The sequence below is a fragment of the Neolamprologus multifasciatus genome, chromosome 10, assembly GCF_963576455.1.
Source record: "Neolamprologus multifasciatus chromosome 10, fNeoMul1.2, whole genome shotgun sequence".
Taxonomy (NCBI): Eukaryota; Metazoa; Chordata; class Actinopteri; order Cichliformes; family Cichlidae; genus Neolamprologus; species Neolamprologus multifasciatus.
In genome coordinates, this window is record NC_140448.1 from 4,679,853 (window position 1) to 4,692,549 (window position 12,697).

At 40.2% G+C, this 12,697-nt stretch overlaps 1 protein-coding gene across 1 annotated transcript in view; it reads right to left on the reverse strand.

Moving 5' to 3' along the window:
- uvrag (UV radiation resistance associated gene) overlaps positions 1-12,697 on the reverse strand; it is a 114,041-nt gene that overhangs the window by 63,614 nt on the left and 37,730 nt on the right. Inside the window, exons 9-12 of the mRNA XM_085174871.1 lie at positions 11,940-12,024; positions 9,524-9,611; positions 9,225-9,285; positions 4,774-4,939 (exon numbers count right to left, since the gene is read on the reverse strand). Of these exons, the coding sequence (XP_085030997.1) occupies positions 4,774-4,939; positions 9,225-9,285; positions 9,524-9,611; positions 11,940-12,024 (400 nt within the window). The remainder of the gene's footprint in view (positions 1-4,773; positions 4,940-9,224; positions 9,286-9,523; positions 9,612-11,939; positions 12,025-12,697) is intronic.

The following is a 12,697-nucleotide window of genomic DNA, read 5'->3' on the forward strand; positions in this document are numbered from 1 at the left end:
TGGTCTTTTGTCTTATGTTTACGTTATGCTCTAAAACTAATTTGATCTTTTGAGTTTACCTGTAATGCATGACAGCACGAAGCTAAAGCCCAAATGGTGGCATAGACTTTGCTTTGCATTGTTTGTTATTTTATTTTATATGTTATATTGATTATATTTCTGCTCTTTCTGAGTTACCTGGTTTGGCTGAAAGAGGAGGCTGAGGGTGGAGCTGGTTTAAATGCAGAAGCCAATAAAGTGGACTGGACCATCTATTGTGATCATGCAGGGGGAATGGGCTTCTTCTTGAATGATGGTTAGCTGTTATCTCTTTAGTTTCACCTCTGGTGTATATAATGGTTTATTCATTTGCTATATAACTGGAGCTGTTTCTCATTTGGGCAGTCAGTTTGTTGAGTTATGTTTTTGTTAAGTGACTTTTGAGTCACATTCTGTTAAGTTAACCTCTTTTATGGGCCCACTTGGTTCTTAAAAACTTTATTTTTGTTATTTTGAATGTTTGTAATCATCTTGTCCTTTTTTGGGGGTCTAATAAAACCCTTTGTTTTGAAGATTACATTTGTGCCTGTGTGTTCCTGGCTGCTTGGATCATGACAAGGCTCCAAATACATTTTTTATTTAAGAAATGAATTCCACTGATGTGTTATTTAATTGGAATTTCGATTTTGCATGTGTGCAATATTAAGTTATATATATTGTTTAGTATTAAGCTTTGCTTGTTCCATACTTAGTTTTTCAGCAAAACTTGTTTGAGTCCATAAGAAAAGATTCCTTGTTATATTTGGAGGAAGATTTTTTTTCAATGAATATTAACGTTAGCCCGCGACTTTGATCCAGTTTTGAATTTTGGCCCACTGTGTATTTGAGTTTGACACCCCTGATTTAAATGAATTCTCCCACAGTGCCTCTGTTCAGCATCGCAACAAGAGACAAAATGATGGCATCAATATTAATCCAGAAACAACAAACATCTGATCATTGACTGAAATATTCCACCGATATCAACCAGGAGGCAACAGGTAAAGAGCTGATGAGTATAAGCAAGTCTGTGGACTTCATCTCTATAATAAAGTGCGACATCCACGGCCATCAGCAGCACTACAGCCAAATCTCGCTCCACGTCTGTCACGTATCGGAAGCTCTTCGTGTGGAATGTCAGCATGTATGTACATTCCTGAGCGCGTGTGTCCCGAGTGTGCAATTATCATAACACAGAGGGGTTTTTTCTTTCTCGTTTTTTACATTATTTTTCTGACTTGATGCATAGTTACACGAGCATAACACACACAAATAATAATTTCATCACATTAGCCGTGGCTGTAACGGCTGCTCCTCTGTGCTTCCTGACTAACACAAAGGGTCCTGGCAAACCCCCAGATGAGTTAAGATGATCAGTTTATCATTTGCCACGCTGTGTGTCAACATCGTGACTGAACAAAAAGAAATGTAAAAAAAAAAAAGATACAATGTGGCGAGGGTAGGAAGCACAGTGGTTACAACCGTAGGGCATGACTGTCGACGGCTGTTGTGTGATTTACAGTCTGTTCTCTGAACACCTGAGTAAACCCAGTTGCTACCATAGGCAAAACAAAACAACTTAGAGGGACGACTGCATGTGTTAACGTGAAAACACGAGTATCCATACTGAGGTTTTTGTTCAGCAGTCGTTTCCAAATCAGAACAGATTCAGATTTGGACGCGCGTCTGAATCGAGAAGCCAACACAGCCGTCAAAACGGCCTGCTGACGCTACTGTGTGGTCTGGTCTGTGTGTGACTGTGCACTGATGCACTCGTGGAGCTCATGACTACCAAATCTGTGTTGTGTTTGAGAAATTCAAACTCAACTCAGGGGGTGCACGAAAAAAACCCAAAACGCTGTTTTAGTCAAACACAGCTAAGAAGCACAGCTCCACACAAACCGCTGCGCGACACGATCGGGCTAATTCAGCACACAAACCAGTCGATTCAGTAAATAAAGGTGACGATTCAGGTTCCTTATTCGCTGTCACATACTCTACATGCTGCATGCACTGTTACAGTGATGCATGCTAACATTAAGGCCAAAGACTCAAGCATCGATCACCGATCCAACACTTTCCACCTGAGACGCAGAAACGTTGGCTTAAGATATCTGCAGATCTGGAGTAGACTGCATACAACTTTATTTGTACGAGTGCTTCTATCCATCATTTGCAGACATTCACAGTCAGATGGTTGCATAAGGGTTATTGTCCCACGCAGAAAGGGAACACTCAGGGATTGAACTGCTCTACCTCCTGGGCTACAGCCACCTCAAAGCTGTAACAACTGTAAAAACTTGGTAACAAATCCATGGATACTACCGCGTGGAAAGTTGAATTTATCATCTGTAGGAAATCTAAATATAAAGCCTCACGGCTGGTAATTTACCAACTTTAATAAAGCTTCCACGCATTGTGGCTCCGTATGTTTGAGGAATCTCATCTCTGCTTTTTGCAGATGATGTGGTTCTGTTGGCTCCATTGGGTGAGGGCCTCCAGCTTGCACTGGAACGGTTCGCAGCCGAGTGTGAAGCAGCGGAAATGAGGATCAGCACCTCCAAATCTCCAAAAAGCTGGAAAAGGGTGGAGTGCCCACTCCGGGTCGGGGATGAGTTCCTGCCCCAAGTGGAGGAGTTCAAGTATCTCGGGGTCTTGTTCGCGAGTGATGGGAGAAGGGAGCCGGAGATCGACAGACGGATTGGTGCTGCAGCTGCAGTAATGCAGACGCTGCACCGGTCCGTCGTGGTGAAGAGAGAGCTGAGTGTAAAAGCGAAGCTCTCAATTTACCGGTCGATCTACGTCCCTACCCTCACCTATGGCCACGAGCTGTGGGTAGTGACCGAAAGGACGAGATCGCGGATACAAGCGGCGGAAATGAGCTTCCTCCGAAGGGTGGCTGGCCTCTCCCTTAGAGATAGGGTGAGAAGTTCGGCCATCCGGGAGGGGCTCAGAGTAGAGCCGCTGCTGCTCCACATCGGAAGGAGCCAGCTGAGGTGGTTCGGGCATCTGACGAGGATGCCTCCTGGACGCCTCCTGGGCGAGGTGTTCCGGGCATGTCCCACCGGGAGGAGGCCCCGGGGCAGACCCAGGACACGCTGGAGAGATTATTTCTCTCGGCTGGCCTGGGAACGCCTTGGTGTTCCCCCGGATAAGCTGGAGGAGGTGGCTGGGGAGAGGGAGGTCTGGGCCTCTCTTCCCGCGACCCGGCCTCGGATAAAGCGGATGAAGATGGATAGATGGAGGTTTGAGGAGACTGCTGAAAGTGTGATGCAGCTGGTTCCAATGGTGGTGACAATCACTTTAAACAATACTTTGTGATGTTTTTCCAATAAAACATTCTTGTTAACAATGTTGAAATGTTACAAATGTTAAAGGCTTTTGTTGAGTTAGAGACCCCACAGTCAAAAAAAAAATCTATTGGTGTTGGAGTAAAGAAACACTAACCAAAAAAGACTAATTTTAGCTGAAAACATGCAGGGACATGTTTGTAGAAGACGGTTTGGACGTGAACAAGGCAGAATCTTTGGACACAAAACAAATATAAGCTGAAATAGAGTAAATAAACTTTTTGAAAGAGATTATTTAATTTTGTAGAAACTAAAACTGAGATAAGTAAAAGAGACAGAACAAATAAGCAGTGCTTGTGCAGCAGCGGCAAAAGGAAAGAAGCTGCAAAGAAGAGAATGATTTGCACCCTCTTAGATGGCAAAAGGCATGAATGTTTTTCCCGTCCAGGAGCAAAACACAAAAAGAGTTTAACAGCCAATCTGATCTGCAATGGGAGGCATGGACTCTGCTCAAACTGCAGTAAAGTCTAAATGGTGGATTTCACAGTAAAAGTGCTTCATTTATCAGGATGTCACAGTTTAAATCTGTACATTTACATATTCACAAAGTAAACATTCATTCTTCTTGAGAGAAGAAAGTCACAGACTTTTTCCCTCCGTTTTATTCACGGCAATTTACATCAACCGCTTTCTTCAAAGTCTGGATGCACATGATAATTTGATGATTCTGACTTTGCAAAGAGAAGCAATTTATTTGAAGGACCCTCCATGAGAAACAGATGGCTGCGGAGCTGATCTCATTCATAAAAGGGCAACATTGGAATAAAAAGAAATGTCACAAACATCACTGTCGCTGTTCTGTTGTAATACTTTGCTGTTTTTCCTTTTTCTGTGTCTTCTTTGATCGCCCTGTCTGTGCGACTGTGTTATTGGTCTCTCTTTCTTTTGTATTATTTTAGAGATCATTCCCATGTGTGTCTTCCTGCCTTTGGACTTCCTCCTTTTGTTCTCGTCTCGCCCTTGTTAGTGTCTGATTGAGTTCACCTTGCTCGGTCTAGATTTTGTCTGCGTGCTGTCAGTCAGCTCACTGAATTATCCACCACTTCTTCCCCGTGTCTGGTTCGCATGTTTCCTCTAACAAACTTTATTTTCCTTGTTTTCTGACAGAACTGGATTTCCTCAGTTTCACTGCAGCCGAATAAATGTGCTCATGACAAATGTTGACTCCCAACCTCGTTAGAATTGTACAAATTCTGTTTTTGCTGTATATGATTTCCTTGCACGTTTGCATATTTTAAATAAATTACACTAGAAAAACACAAAGACATGAGGAGTGGCTCGAGACTTTTGCGCAGTGCTGTAAACTATATGTACAGATCGTACAGTAAGAAAGAGACCTCAGCATTTGTGATGTGGATATTTCAGGTTTTTGCTAATATCAGGTGTGTTTGTAAAGGGTACTTACTCTCTCTCTTTCTCAGTGAGTCTGTCAGTGATGGTGTCCTTGATAGAAGAGCGTGAACCCTTGTGGATCACCGGATACCTAAGAGGGATCTGCAGGAAGCATGAGATCATGAGGACCAGGTGTGCTGTGTAACCCAAGGCGACTGCTATGCTCCCATCATCCTTTGCTGCAGGACACAAAGTGAAAAAGATGCTCTACTTATCACATATTTAAGGTTTGTTCACAAATGAGACGGTTTCCTGCTCAGTTGTTAAGTGTGCCTTTTAGTTATTATTACATTGGTATATTATTATTATTAGTATTATTATTATCATCATTATATACCAAAATAATAATAACAATAACAATTATTATTATAATAATAACAATAATAACAATTATAATAATAATAATTATTATAATAATTATTATTATCATTATATACCAACATAATAATAATAATAATAATAATTATTATTATTATAATTGTTATTATTGTTATTATTAATAATAATAATAATAATAATAATAATAATAATAATAATAACAATAATATTGTTATTATATACCAACATAATAATAATAATTATTATAATAATTATTATTATCATTATATACGGACATCATAATAATAATAATAATAATAATAATAATTATTATTATTATTATTATTATAATTATAATAATTATAATAATTATAATTATAATAATTATAAAAATAATAATAATAATAATAATTATAATAATAATTGTTATTATTATTGTTATTATTATTATTATAATTATTATAATTATAATTATAATTATTATTATTATTATTATTATATACCAACATAATAATAATAATAATAATAATAATTATTATTATTATTATAATTGTTATTATTGTTATTATTATTAATAATAATAATAATAATAATAATAATAATAACAATAATATTGTTATTATATACCAACATAATAATAATAATTATTATAATAATTATTATTATCATTATATACGGACATCATAATAATAATAATAATAATAATAATAATAATTATTATTATTATAATTATAATAATTATAATAATTATAATTATAATAATAATAAAAATAATAATAATAATAATAATAATTATAATAATAATTGTTATTATTATTGTTATTATTATTATTATTATTATAATAAACCAAAGTGTTTAAGAATCTCACTCAATGAAGACTGAGTCAAAATAGTAACATTTTGAAAACCTCAAAGCATACAGTCAATGTCAGTGCTGTTTGGAGTTTGTCTGCATCTTCTGACCCCGAAACTGTACGAACATCCAGCTAAAGATAACTTGGTAACAAAGTATTCGCTGAAAGGAGAGTAGTCGCATTCATGGTTTTAATGCGTTGCAGTTCGTGGCACAGCACACAGTACCAAAAAACACTGGCTGCGCTGAGATTCCCAAATTCTCTGTGATATGTGCTTAAGAAGCAAAAGCATCACGTACAGCTAACCCCTCCGAGTCCAAATATCTGTTAGTGTGGAAAACTGGATGCCTTCGTGAACATTTGACGGATTGGGAAAGAAACTGCAAACCAACTCACTGTAAGCACGAGAAATTGTTTCAAGACGAAACACAAAGTGGTTTCACATTCTCAGAAGGACAATGCTCCAGGCTAAGACTTAAAATCACTGTGGTTTTTATCTTAATGCTTTGAAATAATAGACCATGGCAACAGAGTGGTAGGCTCTTTGGCTCAAAGTGTGTGTTTTTCAACTTAGCACAGAACCCCTGGATTATATCACTGTCCTTCCTGTCTTTTTAGTCCAAAGGGTTAAAGCCCATGGAGAGAACAACTTCCTGCCCCCGAGGAATATCAGGTCAACTGAAGGACACAAGTTTAAGTGACACCTCTGGGTGCTAATGGAGCCTGCAGATACCTCGTGAGGCTGAGCTAAGCTGAGCTTTGGGGTAAACGTGAAACATGGATGGGCTTCAATGTCCACCTTGACTCTCAACAGGATTAGGACGCCAACTAACCCTAATCCTGGGCTCTGATGTGAAATATTCCTCCCCTGCAGGCTTTTTCAAACCGGCTTTGACACACAATCAGACAACTCTGGACTCTGAGGACCTCTAACTGCAGAAGACTGAAGAGAAATGAAGAGAAATGAGTAAAGTGGAGGTGGGCAGTCCATGTTTCTCCATCTGTCCTTACTGACAATTAGGGCTGCCACGATTAGTCGACTAGTCACGATTACATCGACTATTAAAATCGTCGACGACTGATTTAATAGTCGACGCGTCGTTTGAAGCTTTGTAAGATCACAAGAGACGCAGGAATAAGTAGTAGGATTTAAGAGTGTAATAACGGACTGAAACAGAAGATGGCAGCACTGCATGTACAAGGATGCCAGCTGCCATTAAACCCCGAAGAAGAAGAAGCTGTGTCCCAGAATTCATAGCGCAGCCCAGCTCAGTTTCCAACAATGGCGGCAGCTAGTTAGTTTTAATATTACTCTTATTATTCTTTCTGGGTCACAAAATAAACGTTTAACATATTTTCAGGCGAGAATGTAGCTGTGTAAACCTCAAATATCTGCTCAGTTTATCAAGACACCACATATTTTCAAAAGCGCTCCGACGTTTTCGGAGACGTCTGTTAGCCACTAGCTCGATAGCTAGCTGGGGGCAAGGTGAACACCGGACTCCCGGCAAATCGTTTTCAAACCCACCGCCGTCTTTCGCTACTCAGGTTAAACATGATATATAAGTCACTTAGATAACTTAAACATGTTATTGTTTGTTTTTTAGTATTTTATTTGTTCCTGAGTAAATCGGTTTGGCTGAGATTAAAGTTAAAGTTTTTACACAGCTGAATAAACGTCGTAGCACATACCTTAAACACTTAAAGCTGTAAGCTAATGATAGTTATATAAGAGCAGATGCTGCTGGTGCAATAAGCTGTACGTTTTACGTCCAATGGATGATGATCTGATTAGTCGACTAATCGTAAAAATAATCGGTGACTAGTCGACTATCAAAATAATCTTTTGTGGCAGCCCTACTGATAACACATGCAGTACATCATTTTCCTTTTGAGTCAGTATTAAATTTAATCTGCCTCACTTTAGCCTCACACCAGTAACAGACGACTTCAGGGCTGTGGTTCATGCTTGCACTTTTATAGATGTGTCTGAAAGGACTGATCGATCATCTAAAAATGAGAGAAAACAGGATTCGTTCTGTGCGTCAAATTTTAAATTGAGAACAAGTAATGGCTGCCCATCTCTACTGTGTATGTAAAAGATGTTAACAGGTGGGGAGCGGCAGCAGGGAGCGGAGGAGACGAGGCTAGTGTTGCTGAATTACGGCCTCAGAGGCTTGCTGGGTTTCACCAGCTGTGAGGAAGGGGAGCCCGAGAATGTGGCGTGGACAGTGGAGGTTGTGTTCCCCGTGTTGGACAAGTGGTCCTGACCAAAGCTCAGCATTCAGAAACCCATTCAATTCTCATCCCCCGACTATTAAGAGGTCAGACAGTCATCACATTTCTCTTGCTGTGACTGCAAATCCAATTTGTCACGACGCATACGATGTGACCTTTACTCTAACCTTCCCCACCAAGCTCATAACGGGAGCATTGTGTCCGAATGTGCCTGCTGACACAACTTCTTTAATGCCCTGCAGTTCACTAATGTGTCTTTTATACCATGCCATGTGGTTTTTGTGGCTTTTTTCTCACTGGGGCGGTAGAACCGGATAAAAAGCATCTTGTGACAAGACCGTCTTAGAATGTGGTGGCAGTGAACAAGTCCAACAGCTACCAGCAAGAGATCAGCAAGAATGCAAACTAACCACGCTGCATCTCATCAGGGCAAAACGACCAAATCAACAATTCCCTGCAGAAGCTCTCATTGCCCTCTATAACTGATCGTAATTAGATCAGCATGGAGCCGTCGTCCTTCTTTTTACATGGCGCGCTCCATGCATAGTTTGTGCTCGTCTTGTGCATGTCTACCTATAAAGGGCTGTGCATGTCTCTGTTAATTTGATCACTGATGTCATGCACAAGACGAGACGTGCAGCAGTGGGTGTACTGTGATTGAGCAGCCCAAGTGAATGGGAATATCAATCATCTGCAGCTACTACAGCTATTCTCCCCTCATTTATGCTACAATTATGTCATTATGCCCTTTATGTATGAAAAAGACAAACTATCAATTATCGCATTCGTGCACAGTACGACAAAGGTTATGGTACCATAACACAGTAATAGCTTTTTGCAAAATTGCCATCTGCAATAGCCAAAACTATGATATCATAGATAACTGTCAATGAAATCATCAGCCTTCATTTATCCTTCAGTAAAATGTTAGATTGCTTCACTTCACGACATCTGCATCTAACCACAAGCGTCGAATGCAAGACGAAACATTTGCACAGCATGCCACTTATCCTCCTGTAACACTTAAATAGGCGGCAGGCTCATAATCAATTACCTTGAAAGTCTTCCGAGTTTGGCAGCTTCACTCCACAGATGACATAATCCGACTGATTGGTCTGTGGATTTAAAGAAGAGGTTTCACATGAAGGACAGAGCAACTGGACATCAGCAACAGATCCATAATGAGCCGGCGGAGGGGCGGGCCGAAAATCATTCAGTTAGTATACAAACTAAACTTATCTTTGGAATAAACATGGAAATCGCTGCACACACTATATAACCACCTCCAGCATCTGTGCTTCACCAAAGTCTTACATTTGTAACCAGATATTTCTCTGCAGTTGCCCAACTCACCACATCGATGGGGTAGATGTAGGAAAGCTCAGAGAGGAGCTGACGACAACGGAAGGTGAGCTGGGCGTTGGACTTGAGGAACTGCTCTCTGATGGAGACAGAGCAGAGGTCGGTTAAAGAGATGGGAACAGATGACAATCAGAGGGAGAACAGGCTCCCAATTAAAGCCTTAAAGGCCTGACAGCTGCTGCCTATATAAAAGGGATCAAGACAAAAGATGCAGTTTAATGTTGGCAAAAAAAAGGAACAAAAATAGCAAGTGACAATGTACTGTTCAAAATTGTCATTACAGGTCAGTCCTTTTTAGTAATGCAGGGTCTGTCTATGGCCACTAGGAAAAATCATTCTTAATGGCTGTTATCCAGGTTTTAGTCTTTGACCTATGCGTATAGCTCCGAGGTGACGCAGACTGAAACTAAAGGAAGCTGTTGAGCTGAGTGAAACCTACCAGGATTCCCCTTTTTATTTTTTTGCATTTAAATGTTGTTACCTGAAGTTTTATAGTTAAAAGTCATGAACATGACTGGATGCCTTTGTATGAATACGCTCTAAATGTGTATGCTTACATTTAAGTGAGAACACATCAATTTGGAAGATGTCATTACATAATTACCAATGTATATTTATGAGTTCAACATTCGTACATTTAAAAATACATGTTTGTTTAAGCAGTTACTCGTAAAATACGCCAACCTAAACACTTTGTGTATACTCCAACTCTGCGTCACAGAAGGAAGAGAAAGAAGACGTTTAGTTCTCCATCCATCCATCCATTCGCTTCCGCTTATCCTTCTCAGGGTCGCGGGGGGCGCTGGAGCCTATCCCAGCTGTCATAGGGCGAGAGGCGGGGTACACCCTGGACAGGTCGCCAGTCTGTCACAGGGCCAACACACATGAACAGACAACCATTCACACTCACATTCACACCTAGTGCCAATTTGGATTATCCAATTAACCTATCCCCACAAGCTGCATGTCTTTGGACGGTGGGAGGAAGCCGGAGTACCCGGAGGGAACCCACGCAAACACGGGGAGAACATGCAAACTCCACACAGAAAGACCCCGGCCTGATGGTGGAATTGAACTCAGGACCTTCTTGCTGTGCGGCAACAGTGCTAACCACCGTGCCAATACTGAAAACTTCTTTCTGTTTTTCTGATAACTGGGTGCTGACTTTACTGTTAGAACACATTAGATAAAAGTGGGATCGATCTTCTCTGGAAATGAGCAAACTGTTAACTCCACTGTTATTGTGCATGTTACAGTGAAACTAATGTTACACTGTATCAGGAAATAAGTAGCACTTGTAGTTTATAATTGGAATAAATATACTGCTCCAAAAAGATCTTTCAGTAAAGATTTTCAACATGAACATTTCTTTCATGAAGGTCCAACATGTCATTTAAGTGTTGCTTTTATTTGTTTTTGAGCACAACAGTTTTAGTTGTCTTATATAGTTGTGTCATGTTGGTTTGCTGTGTTGTAACTGCTTTTTTCCTACAAAGCTGCGATTAACGTGACCTCTGCTGGGAGTTTATCCGGACAAAACCATGTGATGAGTTTAGAAAATAAATATTTCTTTAGCTGAACTGCCAACATGTGGAAATGTGGAATGTCTTAATTAAAAGTGCTCTTAACTCAAGAAAGCTGTCACACAATAGTTTAACCTTTAACTATAAACTATTAAATTAATAAATCACACATCCTGTCGTAGTATAGAAGAACTCAAAAAAGTCCACATTTCTCTCTGTTGAGTCAACTGTAGCTACAAAATAGTATCATCATCACATTTGCAGAGTAACATGTTGAGTAAATGTACTTGTAACTTTCTGGGGATCGAAGCCATGACAAGATTCAAAAAATATTAAACAGAAACGTGGAAAGGCTGAGAAAACGTGTGTATGCTCAGTATAACGTTCCCTCGCTAAACGCTATAAATGAAAAGAGACACTTTCATGAAAAACAAACGACAAGTTATTTCCAAGGAATGGATGTTAAGCAGATACAAGTGTCGGTGTTAATTTCCTGTTTGCTGGGTCTCTTGGCCCCTGCTGGCCTTCCTGGGGCTCTGGCTCACCCTCTGCGACTGCCAGGTACTTCTCAGATAAACAAAAACGTATCCAGAATGTGCCCGCTGCACACACGTCTCACCGCAAGCCAAGGCAAACACCGGCCAAGCGCCTTTTTAGCACAATGTGCAAACTCTTGGTGGAGAACACACAAACAGGGAGCAGCGGCCACAAAAACAGGCCATTGTTTTGAAAGAGTAAGGTGCAGGGTGCAATCTTATACCTGTTAGCTCAATTTAATACACACTGAGCATCATCATTCAGAGGGTCCATCTGATGGTTCAAGCTTTTAAATCGTTTTTCTGTGCAGCAAACACAGAAACGGTTAATTGCGGTTTGATACACACCTCTTGGCTGTGCATTCCTTCTGCAGCTTGGATAAGGACTCTTTCTCCTCCTTCAGACGCTCGTGCTGAGCAGAAAACGAATCCTCTGACAGAGACAGAAAAGAAAAATGTAAATTATTAGGTATGTGTTTGTTCTGGTCTATCTGAACAGCCAGCCAGGTGGGCTCGTGTTTGGTTGGCTGCCATCCGCCGTTAAACCCGAGCAAGATCAAACAGCTGCTTTGATGAGCCCAAAACATTTCCTTCTGACACAACATAAAACCTAATGACATATGTATGCAGATTATAGGATTAGTCAGACAGTAAATACAGAGTTGGGGAAATGAATAAAATCAGACAGAAAAGTGACGGGATGATACAGAGTGAGGAAGTGGCGTTACCGCTGCGTTGGCGAGCTCGCAGTATGCACGTGAATAAAGCAGAACGATAACGGCTAATTAAAGGTTCGAACAGCATGTTTCTCAGATAGAGCATCATGTAAGATTACGGGTAAATGCAGTAGAAATGCATCGAATATTTTTGCTTTGAACTCAATGTTTACAGTTGTTTTTGGCTTGTTTACACAGCGAACGATTTAATTTTTATCCCTTTCAAATTATGAATAATAATCATTACAAAGGAAACAGGAAAGCAGCTGTTTGCTGCGTGACGGGGTGAACATTTCACGTCAACTTAGCAAAGCAGTCTGTGCGTTACATTCTGGCTTCGCCGCATGAGAAACGTCTGTCTCACAACAGCGTTCTGAGTCGTGTGAATAA